This window comes from Quercus robur, chromosome 4 (assembly GCF_932294415.1).
Source record: "Quercus robur chromosome 4, dhQueRobu3.1, whole genome shotgun sequence".
NCBI lineage: Eukaryota > Viridiplantae > Streptophyta > Magnoliopsida > Fagales > Fagaceae > Quercus > Quercus robur.
The window spans coordinates 79,163,500-79,181,171 of record NC_065537.1 but is presented as its reverse complement, the minus strand read 5'-3'; the positions used below and the strand labels follow the sequence as shown (position 1 = coordinate 79,181,171).

The following is a 17,672-nucleotide window of genomic DNA, read 5'->3' as shown; positions in this document are numbered from 1 at the left end:
TGTGCATACATAATATGTTCATATCAACAGATATCTACAGACTACAAGGCACTGTAACACAAATGGTGAAGATTTTGATACTCCAAATGATGTGGTTTGGATTATTTTAGCATGTGTCATTACATAAAAAATGCTCAATAAAGAGTAATTGATTTTTTTGATCATTTTTATATTTTTCGTAATAATGGTATCAAAAAGTAACTTTGGTATCATATAAAAAGTTACAACTGTTGCCGTTATGTCAAAAGTTGTGGTTTATCATGTGAAGCTTAGAATGTTTTGGTATCCAAAATTTATAAATCTAATTTTTTAAGAGATAATAAACGTTTAATACTTTAATTTGTAATTTTTTTTATTGATTTAATTGTTATTTCTTTTCATGCCTTTCCAATCTCTCAAACGACAATATAAAAATCAAGTCTACAATAAGAGAAAAATAAAGTTGAGCAAAGCTCAGTGTCTCAGTCACACCACACCAATGAGTGTCTCAGTCACACCACACCAATGACCAAACACACGATGGAACCTGTTGGCTTAGGCTCATGTCTCTATCACTATTTTTCTTTTACAATTCGAACACAGCCACGCGTGTCTTAAACTGTGTATTTTTCACCCGGTTGTTATTGGTAGATTTGTAATGAGTAATGCTATCACCATTGAAAATGGCACAACTTTGTGGGTCATATCTTCATATGGCGATTTGTGATTGATGAATGTGTGTCCCCACATGGCACACTGACATATCTTCACTAATTACAACTCGCCATGTGATGAGTTGTGGTACAAAGTTGTGCCTTTTTTGGTGGTACTAGCATTACTCATTTGTAATAGACAAAGTTTGATTAGAGCACTATCATCTTCAAATACCACTTTATCTATTTTACCAATTTATTTCACAACTCACTCAATATTTCAATTCTTATTTTTACATTCAACTCAATAAAATAATATAAATTGCATTACAAAATAATAATAAAAGTACTATTTTGCTCTCTTTTTTCTAACTCTCCTTTTCTCTTCACCCACAACCACAAAATTAAAAAAATTATTTTTCCTTTACAACCCATGAACAGTAAAAGGTTGCATATATGTAACCATACTATAGCAAGGTGGCAAATTTTTTTAAGAATACAAACCCGAATGAAGTGGGTTTTCAGTGTCTTGGGTTGTAAAATAGTAACTGGGGATGTTTAAACTCTTATTAAAAACAATTATTATAACTATATATTTTAAAATTATAATCGTTGAATTGTATATATTTTTTATGTTCTTATGCCTAATTTTGTATCAATAAAATATTATTTATCATTCAATTCATAAAATATGAAAATTTTGAAATTTAAACACTTGATTGATGACACAGCTATTGATTTTTTATTTTCTTAAAATTTTACAAGCAAAATGTAATTTAAATGTAGATTTGTCAAAATTCACATTGTAAAAATTACTATAACCAAGTCTGTCATATGACCCCAATTTTGACCAAATAACTATTTTTTTTTTTTTGCACAAAAAATTTATAATAATTTTCATAATAGTTGAGTTGACAAGTTTTTACCAATTTTCATTTAAATCCAATAATAAAATAACATTTTGCTAGATATTAAATTTGTTGCGTCTATCGAGTATATAGACTTTGTCTTATGCATTAAAAACTAAAAACTTTTATTTGTTGTGACTTTACTAAAAACTTTTTCAACAAATCTAGTTATTTATTTATTAAAGATAGGTTTTAGTTATTTGTCATATCATATCATATTATCTATAATAAAAGTTGGGCTTAGACGTCGTGATTACGTCACGTGACTTCACTAAATTGTAAAAATTTTATTAAATTTATAGATTTTTAAAAAATTAAAAAGGAATAGTATATCACCAAGACTCTAATTCATTTTTATTATTAAATAGTTTATCTCTTTAAAAAAAATAAAGAAATAAAAAAACTGCTTCACGTCTGCTTCATGTAAGATTGTAGGTATAGATTAATATTAGATTAATCAAAAAAATATTATATAGTAAGCATAAAATAAAAAACTACTTAATGTAAGATTGTAGGTAAATTAATATTAGATTAATCAAGACTCTAATTCATTGTTATCATAAAGTAAGTGTATCTCTAAAAATAAAAATAAAAAAATAAAAAACTGCAGATTAATATTAGATTAATCAAGACTTTAATTCATTCATATCTCAAATTCAAAAAATCAAGACTCTTATCATAAAAGTAAGTGTATCTCTAAACAAAACAAAAATATACTGCTTCCCGTAAGTTTTTTTTTTGGTATTAAGTTTAACATAAACAAAAAAAAAAAAAAAATTAAAAAAAAAAATCTAATAACAATCTAGCTAATAACGTTAACTATTTTTTTGGGATAAAGTATTAAAAAAAAAAACTAATATGTAATTAACCTAAACTTCTTGATTAGGTAACTTCAAGGAGTTTAGAGTATTTGATTTTTACTTGGATTCCTTTTCTAGGTGGAGTATGTATGTATATACACGGTTAGTTAGTGTAGTTTTTCATTCTCCAACTTATTGTATAGTTTTTTTTTTGTTTTTTTTTTTTTCAATTTTTATTTTTATTTAGGCTTCCATTTTTCTACCTACAATCATGTAGGTATGTATTTTTTACTCTAATTTTTTATTATAATCAATTAAATACGTTTTATGTATTTGTTGCCTTTTGTTTAAGCTAATTTCCTTATGTTTTTTTTTTTTTTTTTTGAGGGGGTAATTTCCTTATGTTTGATCTAATTCATGTGTTAATGGTTTGATCCAATTTAATTATTTTGTTGTCCAATATATATGTAAGTTGTCATAGTAAATTCCAATCATAGACTATTAAATTTACATACAATTTTGAAATCTATATGGTACTTTGGTTTTTTTAACTCTGTTTAATTTTCTTCTTTTTTTTTCTTTTTTTTTTTTAATTTTTTTATTTAGGTTTGTCAAAAAAGATTTCAAGCATCCTAAGAAAGGTTTGTAATCTAGATGTAGAACTTTGCAAAATTTTTTTTTTTTTAATTAGATACTTATTTGGTTATAATAATTATATATATTCTACAAATTTTAACATAAAACCGTGCAACGTCCGGGCCTTCAACTAGTATTTAGTATAAAATCAACAAAAAATTATGTCTTTTGAAACATGCTAAGTATAGAAGCTACCAAAAATTATGTGGCACCTAATTAAATAGACACTAAATTTGATCAATTATTTATTTTAATTATTTAAATTCACTTGGATAATATTGTTGATCATTTCATTCATATTTATCTTCAGCCATTTAAATATAATTTTTTTAATTGTAAGATTTATTTAGGATACCATTATTGCTTGCTGTGGCCATCTCTTCGTCCCAAACAATAAATCATGCCTTGTCTCTATTTATTTTCATTCATATTTATCTTCAGCCATTTAAATATGATTTTTTAATTCTAAGATTTATTTTTTATTTTCTAAATTATTGAAAGTGTTACAATTATCAATTTGTAAAATATTTTTTTATTATCGCTAAACTATTGAAAGAATATCTTTAAAATATTTATGAACAAAAAACAGCGTCAAAAAAAAAAAAAAATCGTGCAAATTTTAGAGATAGAAAAAAGATTTAAGCCTCACAAAAAAAAAAAAAAATCCACTCTCAAGCTCTAGAGAGAATTCACACAAACATATTATTCAACTTCTGTGTACGCAAATTATAAATGTTTTGTACATAAAACATCAACCAAACATTCAATATCACAATTATCAAATTAAATAATTAATTTTTAATTTGTAATACTCAATTTGACTGGCACATTCACAACCTTACATAATCAAATGAAGACAATCATGCTCATTTATAGAAAACTAACAAGTTAAGAATCACGTACCATGTGAATGGTGGACCTCTTTTTTTCTAAGAGTTGAATGGTGGACCTCGATATGAAGAAACCAAGAGTAGAGATCACGTTCCTTCAAGAAGAAATGACCAGGCTGCTTCAGCCTTCAATCATGTCACCAGGAAGACCAATGCTTGTGATTGTGGGAAAAGCCAGCAATAAGTGACAAATGGAGCCCAATAATAGAGGAAGAAAAAGGGGCCATAACTATAGGTACGTCGGTTTTGTCTTCATTGAAACAACCATGGAAATCCGAGCCAGTTAGACTTTAAAGACTTTGAATATTTACCCAATGGGTCATCAACCATTTCGGTCGTGGTTACAGATCAATTATTGCAGGCAAATGGGCCCGAGTCCAAAACTCACTTTTCAATCCTATATGCTCATCCAATTACTCAAAATCGATTGAATTATAAATGGTTTAAAATTGTTAAAATTTAATTATTTTATTAGTTCAAAAAACATATATGAGATATACTTTTTATTTTTTTAAACTTTAATTTATTAAGAATAAAAAACAAGTACAACAATCAGTAAATTACAACTATTACTAGAAAACAAGCTTTAAGAGTAATAGAAAGTTTATTTAGTAAAATGAACTGCGAAGTTAAGAGATTTCCTAACCTTGCATAATTCGCAGTTAACAAATTGCAAACTTAAATCAAAAGCATTACTCATGATAGTAGAAATAGACCAAATCACTTGGTTCTTCTTCTCTAACCAGAGTTATGCTTTTGTGTCCCTTCCCACTATGACATTGCACCAATTTTTAGACCTAGGCAAGTTTAAACTTTAAAGCCCACAAAATTACAATTGCTTTAGCTTCAATAGGAGTGCATAAGTCATAAATCTTGGTCCAAACCTTTAACAGCTCACCAATTGAATTTTTGACCACCACAGTGAGAGAGGTGAAATCATGTGACTATGTGAGACAACAACAACCATGTTTAGTTTTATATAGTTTCTAGGAGGGGGTTTCCATGACTATGTGAGACAACAACATCCACATTTGCAGACTTAATGTATTACAATTTACTCCTAAATTTTACCCTTGCTAATAATCATAAGATATAAATCACAAGTGTAATGTGACTATATAAAACATCTCAACATGAATTATTCATATATGAAAAGGGTAAAATTCAGTCAACAACTCTGAGATTTGGGTTAATGTGAGCTACATACAAAATATTTTAAAACTGACCAACTCGATCCCTATTCACCATGAGAAAAGGGATAAAAATGAGTAATGGTTTCAGAACCAAGTCAGGTTAAAAACCAAGTTGGTTAATTTAAAAATATCTTGAACCTGGCTGGCATTAGCCTAAAACTTTGAGGAGTTAATTGTATTTTACCTTATAAAAAATGACCTTTACAAATTAACAAAATATAATGAATATTCTAGCTATGTATTAGTATTTGGATATTAAAATAGTACTTAATATTCACATGAGTATAATTTTATAGTCTAGAATAATTTTTAAGTAATATACATATATACACCAACATATTATTTGTTTGTGCATACATAATATGTTCATATCAACAGATATCTACAGATTACAGGGCACTGTAACACAAATGGTGAAGATTTTGATACTACAAATGATGTGGTTTGGATTATTTTAGCATGTGTTGTTACATAAAAATGTTCAATAAAGTGTAATTGATTTTTTTAATAATTTTTTATATTTTTCATAATAATGGTATCAAAGAGTAATTTTGGTATCATATAAAAAGTCACAACTGTCGTTGTTATGTCAAAAGTTGTTGTTAGGTTCTAAAGATTTAGAATTAAATATTTAGAATCATTGTTGTATTGTGTTGGCAAACCGAGAACAAAACATGTCTAATCTAGGTGTTTAGGCAATGCTTAAATAAGGTTGTTTCGCAGGCACAGTTTTCTGCAGAATTTTTAAACAGGCCTAAAGCCCGCGAAAATGTTTAGGGTTTCATCTAAACTTCTCCACATATAAAGAAAAAAACCCTAGCCACGTTTTGAGGGTACTGAAGAAGACTTGTGTGTTACTCTTTGTGAGATTTGAGAGGTTATCTTCTAACTACACAAGAATCTACCAGAGCCAAGACTACAATTAAGCATTAGTAGAACATAGTTGTTGCATCAAGATCAACAAGTGAAGGTGATCTGAAACTTTTGAGTGGGATCTCAAAGTCATAAGCAAGTCGGCTTGTGTTGCTATAAATCCAAGAAAAGAATGAGTCTGTGGATTCAAAACTTGCACGTGGTCGTGTCAGTAAGTTACTACTAGAGGTAGCATTATATTTAGGGTTAAATCTTTTGTAAAAATTTCAATTCTCTTATAGTGGATTTGATTTACCTTGAGGATAGCTAGGTCAAATCATCTCCAGGTTTTTACTTTAAAACGATTAGCTTCATTGGTTTTTCATTATATCGTGGTGTTATTTACTTTTTCGCATCTTTGCATGATATGATTTATTTGTGTTTAACCTAGATTTGAATAATTAATCTAAGTAATCACTTGGTTGATATATTAGGTTAAACAATCTGTTTAAGGGGTTTAAACGAACATACAGTTATGGTTTACTATGTGAGGCTTGGAATTTTTTGGTATCAAAAATTTATAAATCTGATTTTTTAAGAGATAATAAACGTTTAATACTTTAATTTGTAATTTTTTTTATTGATTTAATTGTTATGTCTTTTCATGCCTTTCCAATCTCTCAAAAGACAATATAAAAATCAAGTCTACAAATAAGCGAAAAATAAAGTTGAGCAAAGCTCAGTGTCTCAGTCACACCACACCAATGACCAAACACATAACGGAACCTGTTGGCTTGGGCTCACGTCTCTATCAGTATTTTTTTTACAATTCGAACACGGCCACGAGTGTCTTAAACCGTGTATTTTTCACCGAGTTGTTATTGGTAGATTTGTAATGAGTAATTCTATCACCATTGAAAATGGCACAATTTTGTGACACAAATCGTCATATGGCGATTTGTGATTGGTGAATGTGTCCCCATATAGTCCATTGACATACTTTTACCAATCACAACTCGCCATGTGGCGAGTTGTGGTACAAAATTGTGCTATTTTTGGTGGTAATAGCATTAATCATTTGTAATAAACAAAGTTTGGTTAGAGCACCGGCATATTTAAATACCACTTCATCTATTTTACCAATTTATTTCACGACTCACTCAATATTTCAATTCTTATTTATACATACAACTCAATAAAATAATATAAACTACCTAACAAAATAATAAAAGTATTATTTTCTCTCTTTTCTTTAACTCTCATTTTCTTTTCACCCATAACCACAAAATTTTAAAAAAAAAAAAAAAATTATTTTTTCATTACAACCCATGAACAGTAAAAGGTTGCATATATGCAACCATACTATAGCAAGGTGGCAAATTTTTTTAAGAATACAAACCCGAATGAAGTGGGTTTTGAGTGTCTTGGGTTGTAAAATAGTAACTAGGGGTGTTTAAAATCTTATTAAAATAAATTATTATAACTGTGGGGCCAGAGAATTCACGGCCCAGGCCCACTTTGCATTAGGGCCCAAGGCCTAAGCCGAGGAGAGCCATTGCCGAGGACGCATAATGAAATCCCAAAGGGAGCATCAGGATATTGCCGAGGACAACCTCATGCCCAGCACCTCACAAAATGTCCGAAGAAAGGGGCAAACTCAGTATAGGGGCAGGGTAAGGGAAAAAGCTGCCAACATCATAATACAAAACCCTGTATCTGACAAGCCCATACTCTAAACCATGTCCTTTAACTTTCCCAACGACCCCTAACTACTCTAGGTATGGGTTGACAAGACAGGTCTGCACCCCAGGAAGTAAAACTTACACGTGGACCCTAAAAAGGGAAACGAACACTAGTATAAAAGAAAAAGAAAGTGAAGGGGAAAGGGGCCCCCGGCTGGAAGGGAAAAAAATCCTGCAAAGGGGAGAAAAAGGGAAGGGTACATGGCTCCTCGGACGCTGTCCGAGGACTTAAGTCCTACAACCCATACTAATGGAGGGCTTAGCTAGTCAAGCCAAGTCTGTTTGTACATAAGCTCCCATAGAAACTACGACCAAACCACTCACTTGTGCCCAAGGTCATGCCTTTCAAGCCCACTCTCTATAAATCATATTGTTAGGGCCCTTTACATACCAGCCCAACGTCATTCTTGGGCCGTTAAAAATCGTGTCCCTACAATTGGCACCGTCTGTGGGGGAAGGGCTTGCGCGTTGGCACAGGTGGCGGTGGAGTTCAGCCTCTGTCAAGCAAAGGTCTGCGAGGTTTCCTCCACTTTCAACGACATGCTGTTGTTGTTCCAACGTAAATTTCCACTAGGAGCTATGCCTCGCAGTGCCAAGAGCACGGGCAATTCTAGGGGCTTCCAACATCAAGCTAACTCCCCCCACCTTGATCAAGGGGCTAACCTTTGGAAAATAAATCAATAAATAAACGAATACAAGTTTTGGACAGAACCAAGGTCTTGTATGGTCCTCGTACCCAAGTCTCTGGAGAAACCAACTACTTAGAAGAAAACTACAAGTTTTGGACAGAACCAAGGCCTTGTACGGTCCTCAGACCCAAGCCTCTGGGGAAACCAACTACTTAGAAGAAAACTACAAGTTTTGGACAGAACCAAGGCCTTGTGCGGTCCTCGGACCCAAGCCCCTGGAGAAACCAACTACTTAAAAGAAAACTACAAGTTTTGGACAGAACCAAGGCCTTGTATTGTCCTCGGACCCAAGCCTCTGGGGAAACCAACTACTTAGAAGAAAACTACAAGTTTTGGACAGAACCAAGGCCTTGTACGGTCCTCGGACCCAAGCCTCTGGGGAAACCAACTACTTAGAAGAAAACTACAAGTTTTGGACAGAACTAAGGCCTTGTACGGTCCTCGGACCCGAGCCTCTAGGGAAACCAACTACTTAGAAGAGACAATACGAGGTTTGGACACAATCTGGAAGTTATATGGCTCTTAGAATCTACCCCAAAGAAGAGTTCCCCATTGATAGTTGGGTTAATCCCTAGAGTGAATGGAATCCCTAGTCTACCCTCGGATCCTCATTACCAAGGGAGCTGATGCGACAGTTATAGGGTCAGATGTTGTCAAAAACACGGTCAAAGTCCCTCACTTCTCGGCTACCCTCTCGGACGGATTATTTAGAGTTTATCGTTCTCAGATGGCCGCCTCGCAAACATTATGAAGCATTCAGCCGTTATCTCGGTTAGTTTCATCAGTTTAATCTACTGGGAATTGTCATTATTATACTTGATAATGTCGATAAGTTCAAAATTGGTAGGATTCTGTTTCAAGGTTTTTCCTGCTCTAAGCATCATTAAAGGAAAATACACATGTAATATCCCATTCACAAAATAATTGTTGCATAAAAGTAAAGTATTTAAGAGGAAGCAAATCCATTTCTTATTAAGACAAAGAAACAGTACAGCGTACAAGGAAAGAGCTTAAATAAGCTCATACTGAAACTAACTATATAAGCAAAAAGAATAGATACAAGGGAGTGAAGAAAAAGCCGAAGAAAAGGCACAGAGAAGAGACGTGCTGCCGTTCCAAAATTTTGTCTAAGGAAATCATTCCTCAATACTTTTACATGCCTATAACTCAGGCAGCAAAAGAGCCCGACTTAGGGCTTGCACCGTTGAAGAAAAGGTGCAGAGAGCCCGACTTCGGGCTAGCACCGTTGAAGAAAAGGTGCAGGGAACCCAACTTGAGGCCAGCACCGTTGAAGAAAAGGTGCAGGGAGCCGGAAGTTGATGAGCCTCCACGTAACCACGCCTGCGATAGAGCAGACGCCACTGATGGCGGAAAACCTTACTCCTGACGCACCAAGAATCTGGTGCGACCATTACTTGCTTTGGATTTTGACTGAAAGAGGGAGAAATACCATTTCCCCCTTATCAAGACGGAAGATTATCTTGAATCTGTGCCTCCCCTGTCCAGACCACGCCACTTTGAGTCTCGGAAGGACCCGGCGCCTCTGTGGAGGATGTAGTTCCTTTACCCCTGCCCGTGTCTCAAACATATTGCACAAAGGGTGGATAGCTCTGAATATGAAAACTGTGATTATAGCTGAAGGATTATGATTTTGAAGGGAGCCGAAGGGTTTGTATGTAAGGAGAATAACCTCCTATCCTACTTATGTAAAGGGTAAGGTGGTGGCATTCAATTCGTGCAGCTTTCCAAGGAATGCTACGGACAAGGCAGATTTGACTCAATTTCCAACACCATTCGCAACCGTAGGATCTGAAGATCCTCGTAAAGGCGCGCCATAAGTATTGAAGCGTCAAAGGACTCCGCGTGAGTGGATAAAGGAATGCCTCTTAATTTGGCACGTGTCCCATGTAAATGGAAAAACGCAAATATTGGTAGAGTACAGAGTTTGAGCGAGCTATGATGTAGGCCCAACATTACCAAAACCCTCCTCCCCAACTAAAAAGTCGGGCAGCAGGATTTTGAGGGGCTATTGTGGGGCCAGAGAATTCACGGCCCAGGCCCACTCTGCATTAGAGCCCAAGGCCCAAGCCGAGGAGAGCCATTGCCGAGGACGCATAATGAAATCCTAAAGGGAGCATCAGGATATTGCCGAGGACAACCTCATGCCTAGCACCTCACAAAATGTCCGAAGAAAGGGGCAAACTCAGTATAGGGGTAGGGCAAGGGAAAAAGCAGCCAACATCATAATACAAAACCCTGTATCTGACAAGCCCATACTCTAAACCATGCCCTTTAACTTTCCCAACGACCCCTAACCACTCTAGGTATGGGTTGACAGGATAGGTCTGCACCCCAGGAAGTAAAACTTACACGTGGACCCTAAAAAGGGAAACGAACACTAATATAAAAGAAAAAGAAAGCGAAGGGGAAAGGGGCCCCCGGCTGGAAGGGAAAAAAATCCTGCAAAGGGGAGAAAAAGGGAAGGGTACATGGCTCCTCGGACGCTGTCCGAGGACTTAAGTCCTACAACCCGTACTAATTGAGGGCTTAGCTAGTCAAGCCAAGTCCGTCTGTACATAAGCTCCCATAGAAACTACGACCAAACCACTCACTTGTGCCCAAGGTCATGCCTTTCAAGCCCACTCTCTATAAATCATATTGTTAGGGTCCTTTACATACCAGCCCAACGTCATTCTTGGGCCGTTAAAAATCGTGTCCCTACAATAACTATATATTTTAAAATTATAATCGTTGAATTGTATATATTTTTTATGTTCTTATGCCTAATTTTGTACCGATAGAATATTATTTATTATTCAATTCATAAAATACGAAAAATTTGAAATTTAAACATTTGATTGATGACATAGTTATTGATTTTTTTATTTCTTAAAACTTTACAAGAAAAATGTAATTTAAATGTGGATTTGTCAAAATTCATATTGTAAAAATCACTATAACCAAGTCTGTCATATGACCCCAATTTTGACCCAACAACTATTTTTTTTTTAATGAAAAAAATTTATAATAATTTTCGTAATAATTGAGTTGAAAAGTTTTTAGTTTTCATTTAAATCCAGTAATAAAATAAAATTCCGCTAGATATCAAATTTGTTGCGCCTATAGAGTATATAGACTTCGTCTTATTCATTAAAAACTAAAAACTTTTATTTGTTGTGACTTTACTAAAAACTTTTTCAACAAATCTAGTTATTTATTTATTAAAGATAGGTTTTAGTTATTTGTCATGTATTTAGTATAAAATCAACAAAAGAAAAAATTATATCCTTTGAAACATGCTAAGTATAGAAGCTACCAAAAATTATGTGGCACCTAATTAAATAGACATTAAATTTGATCAATTATTTATTTTAATTCTTTAAATTCACTTGGATAATATTGTTGATCATTTCATTCATATTTATCTTCAGCCATTTAAATATAATTTTTTTAATTCTAAGATTTATTTTTTATTTTCTAAATTATTGAAAATGTTACAATTATAAATTTGTAAAATATTATTTTATCATCACCAAACTATTGAAAGAATATCTTTAAACTATTTATGAATGAAAAATAGTGACGAAAAAAAATAAATTTGTGCAAATTTTAGAGACAGAAAAAAGATTGAAGTCTCAAAAAAAAAAAAAAAAAAAAAATCATCTAGAGTGCGCGCACACACACGCGCGCACACATATATATCATTCAGCTTCTATGTACACAGGTTATAAATGTTTTATACATAAAACATCAACCAGACATACAATATCACAATCATCGAATTAAATAATTAATTTTGAATTTGTAATACTCAACTTGACTCCACTCATTTACAATTTACAATCTTACTTCATCAAATGAGGACAATCGTGTTCATTCATAGGAAACTAATAAGAATCACGTACCATGTGAATGGTGGACCTCAATGTGATGAATACCAGTGTCTATTATTCCCAATCAAAGCTGATGAATACGTACATAAAATAAAATAAAATAAAATAAAATATATGGTGATGAATTAGGTAATGTTGCAGACTTGCGGGTAACCCATTGATTGTTTTTGAATTTAGATTTCCATAAAAGTAGGTGATGTGATTTCTATGTTTTAAATCAAAATGGGCCGTGAGTGAGACCTGATTGTTGCTTGTGGGTCATAAAGGTAATTGCATGTAGACTGTGTAGTAGGATTTCATGGGTTTCAAAGCATGGTACGTGAAGTCAAGACTTGTGGACTTGTATCCAAAAAAAAAAAAAAAAGACTAGTGGGCTAAAGGGCCCAATCTGTGAAGTAGAGATATAGATGATGAGTGGGCCACAGACACATTTTACGATTGGCCCAACCAGAATATGTTGAGTGAGAAGCTCCCTATAGCTAAACAGCATAAAACCCCTTTGCAAGCTTCAGTTCTAGCTCCCACATCATTTTTAATCAACCATATGATCCTATCCCTATAATGAATCAGATCATTATGGACTCTTGCATTTTGCTGCATCCAAATATGGTAGATGAATGCAGCCCAAGCAAGCTTGCACAAGATATCTCTCAAGGCTTTGCCCTTATGAGAATGAAACCCCTATTTATGTTGGGAAAAAACCACTATAACATGCAGCGCAATTATTTTCAATTTTTACTCTTTGTACAAATTCTATGGTCGCTTGAAATGAAGTAGGCATGCACAATAATCAACTCAAACAGAAATATCCAACAACAATCCACAACCAAGACATCAATTTTTTAAACCATCCAATGGGAAGGGAAAAACTGCAAGACCGAGTCCAGTATAAATCTTCCACTATTGAATAAAGAGTTTACAACAATCTTCTCTAGAACAAATACTAAAGACCCCAAAGCATTATGAATACACAGCTCTAGGATTACAGCAAATATTTATGACATTAAAGTGGATTTCAACAAAAATAACAAAAAAAGATATTACCAAGTGGGTCTTAGCTTCCGAGCACATAGAGAGGAATTTCAAGCAATCTGCAGACTAACCAAGTACGTTTTCTACAGTTGCTGCCATATTCTTCAAGTAAAAGAGTAATAAACTAATAATAATAATAATAATAATAATAATAAATGACCCTAATATCAGCATTGTAACCCCAATAAACTCTCTCTTCATCCAAGTTAACCTTTTATGCTCAGTTCATTCTTTCAAATGCATATTGCTATAAGGCCAATTACGAACGACTGCAGTGACAATGCATGCTACATCCTCAAGCTAGCCAAAGTTTGAAAATGGCAGGGAATTGTGAAAATTTGCCATGGATTGGTTATTCAAGCCTGACAGCAATGGCCAGAAAACTATTTCCCAAGTTTATAGACGTAAGCAATGGAGAACATGACACAAAATGTGAAAAAGAGATTCCACTAAAATTGTGTACTCTTCCAACCACATGAAAAAAAAAAAAAATGATGTTAAGCTCTAGACCATTAAACTACGGTTGAAAATAAGACAATAATAGAGAAAACATATATTTTGTAGACAAGGTGTTCTTTCTAAAGGTGAAATTTGATTAAAAACCTATTCAAGAAAATTGACTGAAATGAAGCATTGATATATTTCCAGGTTTCAAAGTAGTGATTTTTTTTTTTTTGTTTAAAAGAGGATTTGAGGGTAATTTTTCAAATACTCAAGTAAGGACAAATCAAATCAAGTTGAGCTTAAACCAAACACTTAAACATATATATGTATCTAAAGAAATATTTTAAAACCCCTAAAGCAAAACATTGTACTAGACTTCTAAACGAAGCTTTCGTTTCCCAAAATTAGTGAGCACATAGACTCAATTATCAATATTTCAAACTTAGAATCTTAGGAAAGAAACTACAGTTAGAGAGAACAATTTTTCTATCATTAAAACCTAGGAAACATACACGTCCACATTTATCAATCAGTCAAGATTTTCAAAGCAAAAGAATTCATTTAAGGAACTCTATATTCAAAAAATAGAAATTTAATCCCAAAGGGGGACTAAGAAAATCAAGAGATGAGAAATTTAATTTTTAAGTGTTAAGTTAATTAAAACTTTAATAAGTGTTTGCCTTAACCCTCCGTTATCTTTAACCTCCCCGCTCATGTTCCATCAGGTCTGGTAGATATTCAAATGATCTTAACGATTTTGTCAACCCCCTCAAGGCTCTATAGATTTCCTCTCTCTCAGAATGCCTCTCATCTAAGGAATAGAACTCAACAACAGAATCGTTGACCTCAATCAAGCTACATCCTGGCAATTTTCGCAATCCTGTATCCCTCATTGCAACTTTTAGTCGTGCAACATCTTTCCATCTCCCAAGATCCCCATATATATTTGACAGCATAACGAAATTTGAGGGGTTCTTTGGTTCAAGTTTGATAAGCTGGTCAAGAGCCATTTCAGCCAACTCAATGTTTTTGTAAATCCTACATGCCCCAAGTAAGGCAGCCCAAATAACAGCATCTGCTTCCATGGGCATCTTCCTCACAAACTCTATTGCCTGGTCTAAAAGACCAGCTCGGGCAAACAGATCAACCATACAACCATAATGCTCAATTTGAGGCACAATTGAATAATCATCAACCATTGACTGGAAATATGAAAAGCCATCTTCAACTAAGCCCATGTGTGTACAAGCGCACAGGATACCTATGAATGTGATTCCATCTGGTGTTTCTCCAGCATTTTTCATCTCACAAAACAGATTAAGGGCGTCACTCCCATGTCCATGCATTGCTATGCCATTGATTATGGTGTCCCACATGATCAAATCCTTTCTACCCATGCTCTTGAACACATCAACAGCATTTTCTATAATTCCACATTTTGCATACATGTCAATCAAAGCATTCCCAATGTAAAGATTTCCCTTATATCCATTACTCTCCGCATACGCATGAACCCACTTACCTAAATCAAGAGCTCCTAATCTTGAACAAGCAGACAATGCGATCACCAGTGTGGCATCATTAGGAAGCACATTACCCTCAATTAGCATCCTTTTGAATGTCTCCATAACTTCAAAGAATTTCCCGTTTCGGGCATACCCTCCAATCAATCCATTCCAAGAGAAAATATTCCTCTCAGGCATCTCTTCAAACAACCTCTCACATGCCTCAACATCCCCATTATTCGCATAACCGTTCAACACCGTATTCCAAGACATCACATCTCGGTTAGGCATCTCATTGAAAAGCTTCCTTGCTGCTACCATATCACCCAATTCAATATAACCCGAAACCATAGTGTTCCACAACACAACATCTCTCTCAGGAGCCAAATCAAAAAGGCGCCGTGCAGAAACCATATCACAACACAAAATATACCCACTAATCATCGAAGTCCAAGCAACAACATTCCTCTCAACCATCTCACCATACACCTTGTAAGCCTCTCTAACTGCTCCCCCACCCGCATACATATCAATCAACGCAGTTCCCACAAATGGGTTTGCTCTAAAACCACCCTTTATTGCCACACATTGCACTTCCTGGCCTTCCACATATGCATTAATTTTCCCACAAGATTTCAAAACAAGAGGGAAAGTAAAGCAATTGGGCATCACATCCAAGCTCTTCATATAACTAAACAAAACTAAAACTTCCCTATAAGACTCATTTTGAGCATACCCTTTGAACATTGCATTCCACAGCGCAATATTCGGCTGGTCAGGAATTTGATCGAACACTTTGCGTGCATAAGCCATTTTCTTGAGCTCAGCACAAGCGGTGATAAATCTTCTTGCGATGAAGTAGTAGTAGTCATTATTGTGTAGGAAGCTGTGAGTAATTATCTGGGTTTGGATTTGTTTGAGTTGTTTTAGAGCCTTACATGATTGCAAGAGTTCAATGAGTTTTTCTTCAACAAGCCTTTGTGTGGGCTTTGCGGCTAAACTTATAAGCTGAATTTTCGATATTTTAGAAGCAGAAAGCTGTGTGTTAGTGTGCACTTACTGTCACGGCTTAACGAAGAAAGGAAAATGAATTTGACCCCTTTGATTCGGAGGAGAACTACAACTACTACAACTAATAGAATGGTCTGCTTGTGTGTCTTAGTGTTTTGTGTTTTGGATATGCTTTGGTGAAGTGTAACTGTGAAATAAAAATAAGAATTAGACAAATCTTATACATTAATATGTCAAATTTTAAATTTGAAAAATAATTGAATTTTTATCTAATTGCATATTCTCGAAAATTTATGAATATTCTGAAATTTCAATATTTATGTATTCTCAAAAATTTATGAATATTCTAAAACTCCAATATTTGCGTATTTTCTTATTTGAAGTGAACCTATCCCATTATTTAATTAGCAAAATTATTTACTATTACTAGTATTATTTCCGTGCGATGTACAGCTTCATGAAGATTCATATGTAAGCTAAATATTTTTTTTAAAAATAATTAAAACAAAATAATTAAATAAAAAGTAATAATAAATTCTAAAATAAGTAAGTAATTTTAATAAAAAAAATTTACTTTAAGTTTCTATTGTGTAGAGTTTGGACATTATTAGTGTTTATCTATTGTAATATTTTAAAATTCTTTTTGTGCTTTCCGTTAATTTGTTAATATGAGATACAGAATGAATTTGATCATTTCTATTTGGGTTATGCCATAGCCAACACAAATAATGATAAACAAAATAGTTCTTCAATACATTTTTTTTCCTAATGATAGTCTAATTAAAAAAAAAAATCAACAGACTCAAAAATTAAATATAATAATCAAAACCCAAAATCAAAACATACACAAAAGAGTTCAAAAATTGAGAATATAAAAAAAAAAAAAATACATAATAGAATCAAGAACTTAAATGGGTGTCCATTGTTTTGCTTCTTTATCAATAGCAGCTCTAAGAATATTTTCCAGAGTGGTCATTAAAAAACTTAAATTACACAAAATTTAATTAAAAGAGAACTTCATATATTGATTAATAAATTAATAAATTAATAAATAAACACACACACAAATACATAAAGTCTTACAATTTCTTTCTACAAATTTTTTTATTTTGAAATTTTTGTATGATAGTTTCATTACTAATGTTGCAAGTTACATATCTATCAAAATTTTAATTAGATAAAAAATTTATTGGGATTTTTCTTTTTGTTTGTAAGGACCTAATATATTGTTAAGGGGACTAAAGTTTAAGGACAAAGTTTGGCTACAAATTTAATTGTACCCTAAGGCCACAACTCTCATTAAATAAATTAACATGACCACATATTTTGAAAATCAAATTGTTAAATTGCATGTTCTTTATGTTATTAAAACATATATCAAATTTCATGTCAATTGTCTGATATTTTTGATCCATAAATTTAATTTTTATGTGTAATTTTAGATT

The 17,672-nt window shown here is 33.2% G+C and overlaps 1 protein-coding gene across 1 annotated transcript; it reads right to left on the bottom strand.

The window, feature by feature from the left end:
* Positions 1–14,336: 14,336 nt before the first annotated feature.
* LOC126723915 (pentatricopeptide repeat-containing protein At1g08070, chloroplastic-like) lies at positions 14,337–16,405 on the bottom strand. Its single transcript, XM_050427919.1, has one exon. It carries the CDS (start codon positions 16,027–16,029, stop codon positions 14,410–14,412), a length of 1,620 nt encoding a protein of 539 aa, XP_050283876.1. The 5' UTR covers positions 16,030–16,405; the 3' UTR covers positions 14,337–14,409.
* Positions 16,406–17,672: the final 1,267 nt, after the last annotated feature.

Bases quoted from the DNA above. Each gene is read 5' to 3' on its own strand.
- LOC126723915 (XM_050427919.1), bottom strand. From the start codon at position 16,029: ATGGCTTATGCACGCAAAGTGTTCGATCAAATTCCTGACCAGCCGAAT.